The sequence below is a fragment of the Oncorhynchus masou genome, chromosome 32, assembly GCF_036934945.1.
Source record: "Oncorhynchus masou masou isolate Uvic2021 chromosome 32, UVic_Omas_1.1, whole genome shotgun sequence".
In the NCBI taxonomy this organism is placed as follows: Eukaryota; Metazoa; Chordata; class Actinopteri; order Salmoniformes; family Salmonidae; genus Oncorhynchus; species Oncorhynchus masou.
The window spans coordinates 58,683,791-58,699,527 of record NC_088243.1 but is presented as its reverse complement, the minus strand read 5'-3'; the positions used below and the strand labels follow the sequence as shown (position 1 = coordinate 58,699,527).

At 42.4% G+C, this 15,737-nt stretch overlaps 2 protein-coding genes across 6 annotated transcripts in view; both read left to right on the top strand.

The window, feature by feature from the left end:
* Positions 1-3,687: 3,687 nt before the first annotated feature.
* On the top strand, positions 3,688-7,400 carry LOC135526326 (RNA-binding motif protein, X chromosome-like). 4 transcript variants are annotated; one of them, XM_064954606.1, is made up of 9 exons: positions 3,688-3,863; positions 4,479-4,604; positions 4,908-5,014; positions 5,132-5,285; positions 5,449-5,595; positions 5,688-5,802; positions 5,928-6,059; positions 6,144-6,229; positions 6,790-7,400. In XM_064954606.1, exons 2-9 carry the CDS (start codon positions 4,496-4,498, stop codon positions 7,101-7,103), a joined length of 1,164 nt encoding a protein of 387 aa, XP_064810678.1. In that variant the 5' UTR covers positions 3,688-3,863; positions 4,479-4,495; the 3' UTR covers positions 7,104-7,400. The 4 variants fall into 4 exon arrangements, with proteins under 4 accessions (XP_064810678.1, XP_064810681.1, XP_064810679.1 ...); XM_064954609.1 differs by having other exon boundaries at positions 3,689-3,863; positions 5,476-5,595; XM_064954607.1 differs by having other exon boundaries at positions 3,693-3,863; positions 5,449-5,589.
* Positions 7,401-12,869: 5,469 nt separating this feature from the next.
* Positions 12,870-15,737, top strand: part of LOC135526323 (rho guanine nucleotide exchange factor 6-like) — a 34,100-nt gene continuing 31,232 nt past the window's right edge. For both annotated transcript variants that reach the window (XM_064954603.1, XM_064954602.1), the window contains exons 1-2: positions 12,870-13,178; positions 14,444-14,527. In XM_064954603.1, coding sequence (XP_064810675.1) covers positions 13,014-13,178; positions 14,444-14,527 — 249 coding nt within the window. In that variant the 5' untranslated portion in view covers positions 12,870-13,013. The remainder of the gene's footprint in view (positions 13,179-14,443; positions 14,528-15,737) is intronic.

Here is a 15,737-nt window from a genome sequence, read left to right as displayed (position 1 = left end):
CCAGACACCTAAGTATTTGTAGTTGTCCACGTATTCTAAGTCAGAGCCGTCCAGAGTAGTGATGTTGGACAGGCGGGCAGGTGCGGGTAGCGATCGGTTGAAGAGCATGCATTTAGTTTTACTTGTATTTAAGAGCAATTGGAGGCCACGGAAGGAGAGTTGTATGGCATTGAAGCTTGCCTGGAGGGTTGTTAACACAGTGTCCAAAGAAGGGCCAGAAGTATACAGAATGGTGTCGTCTGCGTAGAGGTGGATCAGAGACTCACCAGCAGCAAGAGCGACCTCATTGATGTATACAGAGAAGAGAGTCGGTCCAAGAATTGAACCCTGTGGCACCCCCATAGAGACGGCCATTTTGCGCTATGCTGTTTACCATCATTGCTATAAAAGTAACACAGTCCACTTTCTTCACATGTAGCATGCCTGGATCCTGCTGATGACACTCAGCCCTCAGTGCATGTTCTTCCAGACTCTTGTCTTCTCTGTTATTTTATACATCATTGGTCTTCTCGGTAACATCATGTAATTTGAAATTTAGCAAACTGCCTAAATTCTTATTCTTCCATGCTTTCAATGTTCTATATTTGTATGTCTTATTTACAAAGTATGCTGAATATCCCATTACATTAGGAAAACATGACATGTACATAAAAAAAACACAAAAACATTTGGATCCTTACTATCTGGTGTCCTTGGGGCGGTATTAGCACATTGAAGTTGACATTTAAAATTGTTATGTTAGGAAAAGGGCTAGGAGGTAATCGAAAATGCTATCCTAACCTGCTACGAAAATCACTTCTGGTCTGAACTGTATCGAAGTGGGGTGAAGTTAAGGCAATTCCACAAATTATAGATGGATGTCAATTCTTAGATAAAATGCAATAGCAAATTCTTAAGAACTACTCTTACTTCTGAGTGTTTCTCTTCAACTCTTCAATATATACGACAAGATTTCACAAGGATTTATATAGTCATAATAAGAACCAGATACCTTTATTTTCCTGTATCACCTAAAGCTAAATCAATTCTGTTCATCTCAAAACAGTGAATGACATTTGCCCATGTAATGATTTCTTAAGACACATATTTAAACTTGACCACTGTCTTTTTTGTAACTCTGCTATGCTACATTGTCGTCATTCAGCAGACGCTCTTATCCAGAGTGACTTGCAGGAGTGAGCGCATACATGTCATACTTTTTTCTTCTTCTCTGTAGTAGACCCCCGTGGGACTCGAATCCACAATTCTGGCGTTGCAAGCGACTTTTGGCAAGCGACATGCCAACTGAGCCACACGAAAAACATCAGAACATGTTTTCTTCACATGTCAACTCACTAAAACCTTTTGGGATGCATTTCAATATGGTTTACATATAATAATCTTATTAAACCCAATTGAATTTATAACAGTGCCAGATTTGGTTTCCTAATGTAGGATAGAAATTATGCATTTATTTACAATAATTGTATTATTATGGAAACATATTTCAAACACAAATGTTGTTTCTTAAAATCTACCCCTCCGTTTGTAGTATTTTTGAATGCGGTTACATGAAGTCTTTGAATTTAGTCCATTCTAAACAAGCCCTATGTCTTTATAGTAACTTTTGTATTCTGATGCTACCGCACGGCAAGCGGTTCCAGAGTGAGACTTCAGATCTACCCCCAAGCCATTTTAACAGCTCTAACCCAAGCCATAAGAGCCCCGAGCAGCTAATCAAAGGGCTACCCAGACCCCTCTTTTACGCTGCTGCTACTCTCTGTTTATAATCTACGCATAGCCACTTTAACTCTACCTACATGTACATAATTACCTCACTTACCTCAACTAACCGGTGCCCACGCACATTGACTCTATACTGGTGCCCCCTGTATATAGCTTCGCTGTTGTTATTTGACTGCTGCTGTTCAATTATTTGTTTCCTTTTATTTTCTATTTTTTACTTAACACATTTTTTTCTTAAACGTATTAAAGCATTGCTGGTAAGGGCTTAAGAAAGCATTTCACTGTAAGGTCTACTACATCAGTTCTATTCCGCGCATGTGACAAATACAATTTAATTTGATCCCTGATTAGAAAACTTGGTCTTTGTTTTGTTTACTTCTTTGTTTAATTTTATGTTGTATTATTTATTCGTGATTTTTCTAGTTGCTCGGTCTGTTAATTAGAACAAGTGTTTTTTGCATGTAAAAAGTGCCAATTTGATTGTGAACATTTTTGAATAATTTAACTGAAAAAACCTACACTCGATCCCTCCGATGTCAACAACTACAGACCAGTATCCCTTCTTTCTTTTCTCTCCAAAACTCTTGAACGTGCCGTCCTTGGCCAGCTCTCCCGCTATCTCTCTCAGAATGACCTTCTTGATCCAAATCAGTCAGGTTTCAAGACTAGTCATTCAACTGAGACTGCTCTTCTCTGTATCACGGAGGCGCTCCGCACTGCTAAAGCTAACTCTCTCTCCTCTGCTCTCATCCTTCTAGACCTATCGGCTGCCTTCGACACTGTGAACCATCAGATCCTCCTCTCCACCCTCTCCGAGTTGGGCATCTCCGGTGCGGCCCACGCTTGGATTGCGTCCTACCTGACAGGTCGCTCCTACCAGGTGGCGTGGCGAGAATCTGTCTCCTCGCCACGCGCTCTCACCACTGGTGTCCCCCAGGGCTCTGTTCTAGGCCCTCTCCTATTCTCGCTATACACCAAGTCACTTGGCTCTGTCATAACCTCACATGGTCTCTCCTATCATTGCTATGCAGACGACACACAATTAATCTTCTCCTTTCCCCCTTCTGATGACCAGGTGGCGAATCGCATCTCTGCATGTCTGGCAGACATATCAGTGTGGATGACGGATCACCACCTCAAGCTGAACCTCGGCAAGACAGAGCTGCTCTTCCTCCCGGGGAAGGACTGCCCGTTCCATGATCTCGCCATCACGGTTGACAACTCCATTGTTTCCTCCTCCCAGAGCGCTAAGAACCTTGGCGTGATCCTGGACAACACCCTGTCGTTCTCAACTAACATCAAGGCGGTGGCCCGTTCCTGTAGGTTCATGCTCTACAACATCCGCAGAGTACGCCCCTGCCTCACACAGGAAGCGGCGCAGGTCCTAATCCAGGCACTTGTCATCTCCCGTCTGGATTACTGCAACTCGCTGTTGGCTGGGCTCCCTGCCTGTGCCATTAAACCCCTACAACTCATCCAGAACGCCGCAGCCCGTCTGGTGTTCAACCTTCCCAAGTTCTCTCACGTCACCCCGCTCCTCCGCTCTCTCCACTGGCTTCCAGTTGAAGCTCGCATCCGCTACAAGACCATGGTGCTTGCCTACGGAGCTGTGAGGGGAACGGCACCGCAGTACCTCCAGGCTCTGATCAGGCCCTACACCCAAACAAGGGCACTGCGTTCATCCACCTCTGGCCTGCTCGCCTCCCTACCACTGAGGAAGTACAGTTCCCGCTCAGCCCAGTCAAAACTGTTCGCTGCTCTGGCCCCCCAATGGTGGAACAAACTCCCTCACGACGCCAGGACAGCGGAGTCAATCACCACCTTCCGGAGACACCTGAAACCCCACCTCTTCAAGGAATACCTAGGATAGGATAAAGCAATCCTTCCCCCCCCCCCCTTAAATGATTTAGATGCACTATTGTAAAGTGGCTGTTCCACTGATGTCAGAAGGTGAATTCACCAATTTGTAAGTCGCTCTGGATAAGAGCGTCTTCTAAATGACTTAAATGTAAATGTAACAAATAAAAAGGTTAGCAACTACTTCCGGGTGCGTGATACCACGTGATCAGTATACGTTTACCTTCGTCGTTTCGTATTTTCCTGGAGGAGGCTTCGAGCGTGTCGTGAAATTTTAAAAGGTAGGATAGACACTGCTCACATTTGTGCACAATGTTTTGTCTGTTTTACAGATACTAAACTGCCAACACACTTGAATGTTTTATAAAAATCCGTTGAACGATACATTTATGCACGCACGTTTGTTTTATCGACCAACAGCGAGCCAACCAGTCGCCATTTTGAGCTTTGTTGAATGAATCCACAGTTTAGTCCTTTTTATTTTCTTGTTCATTTAATAATAATGCACTTGAACTGACAATGCCCCCGCGTGGTTATTTTATTGTAAACTAACGAGCTAGTTTGTAACGTGCCTTACTTGTTTGGAAGCTATCTTAACTGGAAGGAGTAGCCACAAATGTTTGGAAATGCTAGTTAGCTTGTCATTCATTCCCCCTTTGACGCCATTTTGTGCTGTTAAAACGTACCATTCTAGTGGACAATGCTGTTGTTGGTAAACGTGGCATACTTCCAACAACTAACGTTAGACACCACGTATATTTGATGGCTAACTGCATGTTTCGAAACCGAGTTCGGGACAAGTTGTTTTCTCAAATATGCCCTAGTCCAAACATGCTCATTTTTTTCATAAACGTTGATCTGGTGTCTCCATGGAATAACGACCATTCTCTTAATAGCTTAAATCGACCCAAATATGGCAGAGGCTGACCGACCAGGGAAGCTCTTCATCGGTGGCCTGGACACTGAAACTAACGAGAAGGCCCTTGAGAAGTACTTCAGCAAATATGGCAGAATAGTAGAAGGTAAAAAAATAAACGTTAACTCAATCATTTTAAATTGATTGCCCATGCATGGCTAATAGTTATGTATGCTATTGTATGTGGACAGATTCAGCAGTACCAAGCTGCAGTCTTGATTCCTTTAATGGATAAACTGTTTAAACAAAGTGTGAGAAAGTAAGTTAATAACCAAATGGTTTTGATCAGCAATAGTTTTGAAAGAAACGCACAATACCCCTAAAAAGTTCTGAGTATCAGTTCAGATTAATATTTTGTAACCTAGTACAGTTCCTGTGTGAGCACTAAGTAGATATTTTTCCTTTCCAGTTCTGTTGATGAAAGACCGTGAAACGAACAAATCAAGAGGTTTTGCTTTCGTGACCTTTGAGAGTCCAGCAGATGCAAAAGATGCTGCGCGCGAAATGAATGGGAAGGTAAACAATTGCATTGTTTTTTTTTTTTTTTTTTTTTTTTTTTTTTTTAAATGACCCCTAACTTATGTAGATTGTATACATTTCAAATTTTAACGTTATAATCTATTTACTTCTCAGTCACTTGATGGTAAGCCAATAAAGGTTGAACAAGCAACAAAACCTCAGTTTGAGTCAGCGGGCAGACGTGGCCCACCCCCCATGCGTGGCCGTGGTCCCCCTAGAGGTCCTAGAGGATCTAGAGGAGCACCAATGAGGGGTCCACCATCCAGAGGTACCTTTACAGAAGTACTCACAGGGGTTGTGGTATTGGGCATTTATGCAAAGTATTATTGTAAAACCACCTAAATTGGATTAAGTATGTAGGCTATGAAACTGGATTTGTTTTGTAAGTTCTGAGCTTGTCATTAATATTTGCATTTCTTGTCTGCCGAAAGACTACTATGATAACGTAGGGATTGTAGAACCCTTTTTCAAAGGGATTTCGTCCAGAGGCCCTCCACCACTGAAAAGGGGACCTCCGATTCGTAATGGAGGCCCCCCACCCAAGAGACATGCTCCATCTCCAATGGGCAGACGTAAGTGTGAGGACCTCTCGACTTTATCACTATGAGGACTGACTAAGCATGTAGTGCCACAAAGACATGATGATTACATGGGATCTTGTTTTCTTTAGCTTCCATGTCTAGGGACAGGGACCCCTATGGCCCACCCCCTCCCCGCAGGGACTCAATGTCCAGAAGGGATGATTACCCATCACCGAGAGATGAATATTACAGCACAAAGGACAGGTGGGTGTTCCCGTGCAAAAAATCTCTCACTACCCATTTCTGGTTGGTTACACATTCTGAATGAGACTTCTTTAGAAATTTCACATTGCTTGTTTACACATGTGGCTTGTTTTCCTATTTGACAGCTATTCTAGCCGGGAATATGTGAGTTCCAGGGATACACGGGACTACGCACCAACGCCACGGGACTATCCGCCAAGGGATTATCCCCAATCCAGTTCCCGTGATGAATATGGGTCAATGTCAAGGGGCTACAGGTATGGTTGACTTGTGAGTCGAAAGATTGTGTAGGTTTCTGTTGGCATCAAAGTGAAGTAATGTTACACCATTTCTTTCACCAGTGATGGTTATGGTGGAGGCCGGGAACCCAAAAGCTATATGGAGCGCCCTACTGCAGCCTCTTATCGAGAGCCCTACGATGGTTACGGTAAGATTGACCACTTAAGTGTAATGGCAACAAGTTGCTCTAGTCTCGCAACCTGCTCAATGTGGCCCTGGGATTTGGTGACCGTATACGCATCACGAGTCCATGGAAACACCCAACAAAGCTTCTTGACCAATCGTTGTTCGTTCAACCGTGTCGCAAAGTAATCCCTCAAGGAGTCATGCACACAAGTCTGTTTTTGGGGGGTAAAACGACCCTCACAAAACCACCAAGACCTCACTGAAAAAAAAACGTGTGACCAATGTGCAACTCGAACAACTGGAATTCTAAAAGGAAAAAAAACAGCTACTCAACAAAACATGGCATGCTGAAAGGGGTTTCATTGCGTATTTTATGTTCTGCCAAGCTTGGATAAATAATCTGCCAAAGCACCTAAATGTTCAGTGTAAGTTTTTGTTCAGATCCATAGCATATTGGAGATTTAAACATGTAGTTGCTATTGATTGTCATTAAGAAATACTCACGGAAAAGATTGGCTCATAACAATTCAGCAAAGTGTGTGAAGTGAAACTTGCCAATTACCTGACCCATTGACCCTGCAGGTAATTCACGCAGCGCCCCACCCTCAAGGGGCCCCCAACCATCCTACAATGGCAGTGGCGGAAGCAGTCGCTATGACGACTATGGAAGCAGTTCCCGGGATGGCTATGGCAGTCGTGAAAGTTACCCCAGCAGTCGAAGTGAACCATACCCTCCTAGCCGTGGTGAGCGAATGGGCAAGCAGGAGCGGGGGCCAGCACCCCCAATCGAGAGAGGCTATCCCCGTGAAGCGTACAGTGGCTCAAGTCGCGGGGCTCCCCGTGGTGGCCGCGGAGGCAGCAGAGTTGATAGAGGAATTGCCCGCAGCAGATACTGAGATGGATATGACAGAGCGATCGTTACACAATGCCTGCTCATTCACTCCTTGTATAGTGAGGGTGAAAAAGTAGGGATGTCAAATTCCATGGACAAGCTTAGGTTTTGAGCTGTTTATCCTCACCCTGTCAATTTCTTTTTGTTTTAAGTGTTAAAATTGCTTGTTTTATAATTCCCCGGCCCATGTGATACCATTTCCAAGTGATGAGTGTTTATTTTTTGTACATTTAGTGCTGTTATGTCCTGCTATAGTCTTGGATATGGCTTTCATACACTAATAAAGTTTTTAACCAAAGAACTTTCGCAACGCTAATGGATGTTCAGAAAGAGGCCAGAAACTGACATGAATGTACACCCATATCCCAGCGCACATCTACAAGTTCTGTCCACTAGAGATCAGTTGAGATGCAGTTAACTGAAGCTTGTAGATGACACTTAACAGTCCTGTACTTTCAGTCAACCAACCGGTTGTCTGAGGACAAAGCAAATGTCACTTTCCAAACTCTTCATCGGTGTAGTTTTCTCTGGATATGGCTCCTTCACCATAGAGCCAAACAATGGTGGCTTGCAACGACCTAACCAAAGAAAGACCCCAACAACCAAACGCAAGAGTCTTTTCAACACGACTGATAGTGTCAACAGCTGGTAAGCAAAGCAAACCTTTTTGTTTCTCGTCTGTGAAATTAATTTCATGCCCGTAAATTAGTCTGCTCAAATGGTTGGTGTGCGAGCCACTGGGTGCACCAGGAAATGAATGTAAACAATGGCGTTCAATTTAAATTGTCATATTTCGTCAACCAAATTGATATCAGCAACATAAGGAGTTATTTCGCTTGATAAATGATGACTTTGCCACTAAACCTAGGTTAAGGGTCAACAGGTAACTTATCAACAATGTGCAGAATCACGAGATCACCTTTGCCGGAGACTTCTTTTTCTTTTTTCTCCAACTTAAGTATGGCAAATTAGTTTATTTTACTAAGGTGCAGTACCATGGATTTAATACTTTTTTTAGTAAGTGGTGTAGTCAAAGCTCATCTTGTCACAAGCATGCCAACTCACAAATGGATACAACTCGGAAGACCAGCCATGTCCTAACAACCAAACTGGGAAGTGAATGGGAGCGAGAAAATCGGACCATTGACTTATTTTCAAGGGAAACTGGAGGGTTGGGTTATCAACTTTCTGTAATACAAAATCAAAGAAATGGCAGGACATTAATTTATATTTTCCCTTTTCAGGGTGAGCTCTAATGGAGCAATCTTCTGGAACTATTGCTGATTCAAGCCTTCCTGTTGGTTGATGTTGGACCATCGCACAGAGAACTGAACAGGTATGTCCAGCACCAATTCAGTGATCAAAGAACAGTGTTTTAATAACCCTTAAACACATTTGTAGGACACCTGTGGACAGCTACATGCCCCATGTTAACTTTGAAAGACTGCATCTTTTCTTCACTGTTTCAGGTACCTGTGCTGGCACCTCTCCCAATTACAACTAATAGTGGCAGGCGCCTGCATGGAAACAACCAACATCATTGGACACAAACCAGGCAGAGAAATGAGACTCAAAAGGAAGGTCATTCTAATGCCTGGTCTAAAAAAATTTTTGCCTTCGAACAGCGAAAATTATACTGTTCCCGAAAGCACAACCATTCATTGCTGGAGTTAAGCAACTTCATTAAGATGGTACACTAGAATTGGAATGCAGATTCTTTTTGGTTTGCTCAGCCACATTTGTAATAAGCATCTCTTACAGAAATCTAGATTATAGAATGTTTCCTTGCCAGATATGGTGGAGCCCATCAGATAACACAATTGTCTGTTTCCTGATATTGCAGTGGAATTGGAAGCACACACACAACCATTGCTTAGAATTCTCCAGTGTCTCCCAGGTGTGGACAGAAGAACAGTTATTACAAATTAACCCCTGTGTATTGTTTTTGTTATTCACCCAATGTCCGTGGGTCTGATGGACTCACAACATGGGGTTAAAACAATACAGCCATAACAATCAATATACTTAGATGTTGAATGACTTAAATGTTGAATCAATTACACGTAATATAGACAGCATACATGGTTAATCACATTTATCAATATAACTGCCTTTTTTTTTGTTTTTTGCAAACCAAAAATTTATAACCACGACATTGGTCAAATAAATCATGTTTATCTTGAACAAATATAAGTGAAACAAGGTTTTTTATCACTATTGATGTTTTATTGCTTTGAACTGAACAAATGGGAAGGACACATTTTACATACAGTATTTTACCCCACTGAACATAAGTAATTAAAGCCAGTCTGCACACCAAGAGGGACAATTTTACTGTGTGTTGCAAATGTATTTCTTGCACTTGATGCATCTGTACTGTGTCTTCCTGTCCTTGTGTCCACACACATCGCAGCTTCTTGGTGCTATAGTTATAACATCACTCACTCTTCTGGTAGTGGAGTTGTTGCTGCCTGAATCCTCATGATGGCTGCAGAACCTGGGGACCTTGGGATATCTTGCCTCTGGATTTAAGGTCTTGCCCAGCTCCTTGATAAAGAGCCATCTCTTCTGGAGCTTCCCTCTGCTCCAATCTGAGTGCTACGCCATTCAGATGATAAATGTGTTGTACACCAAAATGTTTAAGAATATCACAAGTTGCCCGTGTAGGGTTATTTTACAGCTGTAGCCATTCACCAGCTTGTCTAAATTGTCCACCCCTCCTTTTGTGGCATTGTAATCCATTATGAATTGTTTTTTGATGTTCCTTGCCACATTTTTGCCTTCCTTCGGCACTTAGGGGACTAGGGATTTGTTGGCCATGAACACAAACTTAGAAGAATCTATTGGTCTGTTCCGTGTAGTCAAAAGCTGAGGTGGGAGCTCAGGCTCTTTTTTTTTGTACTGTTCCTACCATTGTCAGCTTTGTCTTGAACTTGTCTGAAGTAAAACAGTTATTGTATGTGTTGTGGCCAAGGAGTCCCTGTGTCTTGTCCAGGACAACCCGCCTCCCTTGGTTCTTCTCGGGCTTCTTCTGGCTTCCCCGTATACACTTGTAAGTTCCATGCATATGATGAAGCAGTGTCATAGGTAGCCCAGTTCTTGATTCCATATTTTGCGGGTTTAGACGGTATGTACTGCCTGAAGGGGCAGCGGCCCCTAAATGGCATAAGCTGCTCATCAACAGTAACATTGGACCCAGGGTTGGAAAACGGGAAGGCGGTCCACCCATTAGTCCCACACTGACCTGATTGCAGCTGGCTTGTCTCTGCTGCAGAGCTGGTCTGGTGTCTCGGTTACCGAGGCAATACTGGAAGGAATGTGGAGACATTGTTACACAGAAAAATTCTCTGCCAGGTTCTGTATCCTACAGGAATTCTGTGGACTCCCCATTGGATCTGAAAACACCAGCAAGGATAAGAACACCAAAGTATGCATGTAAATTAGTTTGGTCCATCTCTCCCAAAATACCCTCCAAATTAGTGCAGTCCAGAATGATTTTCTGGGTGGTGTCTGGGATGAACAGTTCAAAAGAAGACTATGTCCTGCACATGAGTAACCACCATCCAAGTCGGCCCTGGTTGCATCCTTATCACATTGGAAGCCAAGCGAGGTGGCTCGTTCCTTGGGCAAGAAGACCATTCAATCCCAACAAAAATTGGACATCCATATTTCTCCTCCTGCAGGTTGCTGGTTGCTGACAGGCTTTTCCTGTGGCTGGCTGAGGGTCAATCTTATCCTCTTCTTCCAACTCACTGTCAGACTCCGAATTGACAGAGAAATGATCATATTCGGAAAATTCTTAATCTTCCAAAGTGGAAGACGCTCCTTACAAACTAGCTTCTCTCTCTGCAAAAATGATTTCTAAGGCCCTCTGAGCAGAGATTATTTTTGTCATAGTGATTGTGGTAAGGAGCCACACATGCAAAGCTATTTATTTGTTGTGTTCCTCTCCCAATTTGCACCTGGCTGGGGTAGAGTGTGAGAAAATACTGATGTATTAAAGTAATGTATTGTAATAGCATTGTGCAGGTTCCCACAAGACATTGTGTAGTTTCACACAATATAAAGGGTAAAGAGTGCAAGAAAACCAGGAAACAGGGAGGTTCTTGGTGCTATGTTGGAACAGCAGTACAAGTCAAAAGTTTGGACACACCTACTCATTCAAGGGTTTTTCTTAATTTTTTACTATTTTCTACATAATAGAATAATAGTGAAGACCTCAACTTAAATAACACATATGGAGTCATGTAGTAACGAAAAAGTGTTAAATCAAAATATATTTTATATTTGAAATTCTTCAAAGTAGCCACCCTTTGCCTTGATGACAGCTTTGCACACTCTTGGCATTATCTCAACCAGCTTCACTTGGAATGTTTTTCCAACAGTCTTGAAGGAGTTCCCACATTTGCTGAGCACTTGTCGGCTGCTTTTCCTTCACTCTGCGGTCCAACTCATTCCAAACCACCTCAATTGGGTTGAGGTTGGGTGATTGTGGAGGCCATTTAATTTGATGCAGCACTCCAACACTCCTTCTTGGTCAAATAGCCCTTACACAGCCTGGAGGTGTGTTGGGTCATTGTGCTGATGAAAAACAAGTGATTGTCTCACTAAGCGCAAACCAGATGGGATGATCAAATCAATGTAGTAGCCATGCTGGTTAAGTGTGCCTTGAATTCTAAATAAATCACAGACAGTGTCACGAGCAAAACACCATCACACCTACTCCATGCTTCATGGTGGGAACCACACATGCGGAAATCATCCATTCACCTGCTCTGTGTCTCACAAAGACACGGCGGTTGGAACCAAAAATCTGAAATTTGGACTCATCAAACCAAATGACAGATTTCCACTTGTCTAATGTCCATTGCTCATGTTTCTTGGCCCAAGCAAGCCCCTTCTTCTTGTGATGTCCTTTAGTAGTGGTTTCTTTGCAGAAATTTGACCATGAAGGCCTGATTCACACAGTATCCTCTGAACAGTTGATGTTGAGATGTGTCTGTTACTTTAACTCTGTGAAGCATGTATTTGGGTTGCAATCTGAGGTGCAGTTAACTCTAATGAACTTATCCTCTGCAGCAGTGGTAACTCTGGGTCTTCCTTTCCTGTGGCGGTCCCCATGAGAGCTAGTTTTGATGTAGGGCTTGATGGTTTGTGCGACTGAACAGGAAGAAACTTTCAAAGTTCTAGACATTTTCCAGATTACCCCCCCCCCCCCCCCCCACACACACACACACACACACACATATTGTCACAACACAACTGATTGGCTCAAACGTGTGAAGAAGGAGAGCGAAATTCCAAAAATAAACTTTTAACAAGGCACACCTGTTAATTGAAATGCATTCCAGGTGACTACCTCATGAATCTGGTTGAAAGAATGCCACGAGTGTGCAAAGCTGTCATCAAGGCAAAGGGTGGCTACTTTGAAGAATCTCAAATGTGAAATATAAAAAACTTTTTGGGTTACTACATGTGTTATTTCATAGTTTTGATGTCTTCACTACAATGTAGAAATTCGTTTTTTCTTTTTTATAAGAAAACCCCTTTATTGAGTAGGTGTGTCCAAACTTTTGACTGGTACTGTACATAATAGAAATGAATGTGTTCTTTTACATGTTTTTCACAGAAAATGAGCCAAGGCCAATAAGTTGAAAAAATAATAAATCGTATCATTTTTTTAAGGTAAACATTGAAAATGGATCCCTTAGACCCAAACGCCACACAAGGGTTAATGGCTATATGTCTTTGTACAGTGCTTGTTATTAACCAGTAGGGCTACCCCCATACTAGTGCTAACGGAGTTTTTACAAGCAGAAGTGTGATACGGATGTGGGTAACAACATTTTGATACAGAGTTCTGGAACTTTGCGCCTTCGTTGGGGATGCATAATAAGGAGGGTTAATTGGAGATATGAACCCAGAAGAGCAGACGGTTACGTGGCTGATATCATTAGGGGTACTTAATTCACCCAAGAAGAACATAGCTGACCCAGAGGAATTTCTGAAAACATCTCTGAAAGATGGGGTCGTCCTATGCAAACTTATGGAGCGGCTCGTCCCCGGCTCTGTTCCAAAGGTAAGCGCAGCATTGTAAATGCACTGTTATAAGTGCAACATAACAGTGAGTGATAACGGGAAAAGTCATTTACAAAGTCATAACGCTTTTCAAATGCGAGGGGGAAAAAAACACTGGCAGCGTCTCTGGAGAGGAAGGGAGGGGTAGAATGATCAAATTGCTCATCTCCATTCGAGAAATGTAATGTAACATGTCTTAGTTAAAACATTTGGAATAAGTGAATGTGCCACATGCAACTTTACGATGAGCCATATCAATAATGTAAAATATTGTTACATTTTATATAGGATAACTTGCTGACTTCCTGTGAAGTGAAAAAAGTGTTCCGCATTCTGAAGTTCACTAACGACTCGAAAGAGTTTATTTATTGTTCTGTGGTTTAGTCTTAAAAGTAACTATAACGTTCCAAAACACATTAAGTCACTAAATATTCTTATATATTCAAATTGATGTACATTCTGCTATCCAATGCTTTTTCTCACCTGTGCTAGATGCATTTGCATCTGTTGTTTATGTTGAAGTCATATCACATGAAATACTATCCAGGGTACACTTTTAGAATGATATAATGGCTACAAGTTAAACTTTCAGAATATATCACTTTTATTAATTGTGGTCTTATGAATGTATAGTAGTTCCACGCGCATTTTGTGATACAAAAAGTAGGCTCCGAGACAGAATGACAAACAATCAACATGCACGCATATCGATATGCAGCGTTGCACTTTCAGCAGGTTGATTTTATGGGGCACCAGACATTCACTGTAATGTATTTTGTACAGGCCAACTGAATGCAGTCCGTAAAACAAAGGAAAACATACATGATTCATTTAGCATACATCGGCTGTAAGGCACTCTTCTAAATTAATTTCATCCTATTTAAAACTGATGATTGTCACTGACTAGACAAAAAAAAAAGACGCAACGCAGCGGAGAAGTGAGAGGTCATCTGCACGTCACTTCCTCCTCAAAGGCTAGCTTCCTGATGCGACTGCCCCCTTGAGCGAGTTTGAGCGAGAGGTGGGTTTATGACCTGGTGGGTTTATGTATACATGAATGAGACAGGCGTAGGAAGAATCCACAGATACTTTGTAAACTGTAAGATATACCAACATTCTAAAGGATACCGTGGATTGTTACTTTGTTTATTTTCCCATCTTGAGTTGTCATTTGCGTCAACGCCTATAATTAAACCAAATTAACCCGTTATCTTTATCTCCAAGGTAGGCTATGTTTTTCTATATTTGTTTCGTGTCTCTTTTTAGTACTGTCAGGATCCGAGAAACGAAGCCGACTGCATCGTTAATATCAAGGAGTTTTTGAGAGGATGTACATCCTTGAAAGTAGAGGTAAGTCATTTCAAATATCTTTTGTTTGTGGTGGTTGTTTAATCTGCAATGTTTTTCTTTCTTACATCACATTTTAATGGTCGCATACACATATTTCGCGGGGGTGTAGTGAAATGCTTTTCTAACACATCTTTATATGATAATGTGTTTGTTGTTGTTGGACATTTTGACTTGAGTTGGTTGCCGAATTCTTGTTTCTAGGCTCCAGTAAATGGTTAACTACAAACTTATTTGAGGATTGGTGTCATAGCTGAGAAATGTGAAGCCATGGTTAGAAAATAATACTGCATGACTGTGGCAATATATTCAACACAGGTTACAGTCTTAACTTGCCTAGAACTGGTTTGCTGTTATTTCAGCACAGGTTGTTTTCTTCTGCATGCAGAACGTTTTTGGCACATGTCTCTTGCTTGCCTTGTGGAATGGGGCTACCCTCTTAAGTAGGCATGCTTTCAGTCACTCCCACAGAACTCACAGACAGACAGTGGCTTGTTGATGGGTCTCAACTGAGACTGCTTCTGTCTTGAATAAGGCTCCACTGTCCACTGTTTGAGCAGTGTACATTGAACAGCAATGCAATTCAACAGAAATCTAGCTGTACTGTCTACCTTTCAAGTGAAAATGACCCCCCCCCCCTACAGCCACAATAAGAAGTCACATTGATATTTATCTCTGCATGTAGCATATTCAGCAGAACCCACACTAAACTAGTCTCTCCCTCAGGCCTAACATATTTCCAGCACAATGAATGTTGATGTAGATAATAAGAGGGTGATGGAAGTCCTTTCCTTCCCTATGCAGTATAGTAACTGCCGTGTTGGACAGTCGTGCCTCTCACTTCCCAACCTTTTATAAATAGTCCTTTCTGGTCTTGAACCACATAAGTTGGTTTGTTAAAAAAAAGTAATTGAATCAGCCAGGCTCGCTGCTGCAAGTCAAGTGGTTGAGGAAGAGAAACGCTGGCTGGCCTGTTTTTGTTTTGGGAGGTCCCTTCTGCTTTCATGCAGCGATCCCACTTCTCCTCCATAATTAGAGCCTTTGCGGCAGTGCAGTAGCTCACGACCGTAAGGATTTGGAGAGTCCCAGTAAAATGTCATCTTGACTTTTTTTTTCCCCGGACCATTGCAGTTCGGCCCTTCCCTTGCTCTGGTCAGTGATGCCCTTCCCTTGCTCTGGTCAGTGATGCCCTTCCCTTGCTCTGGTCAGTGAT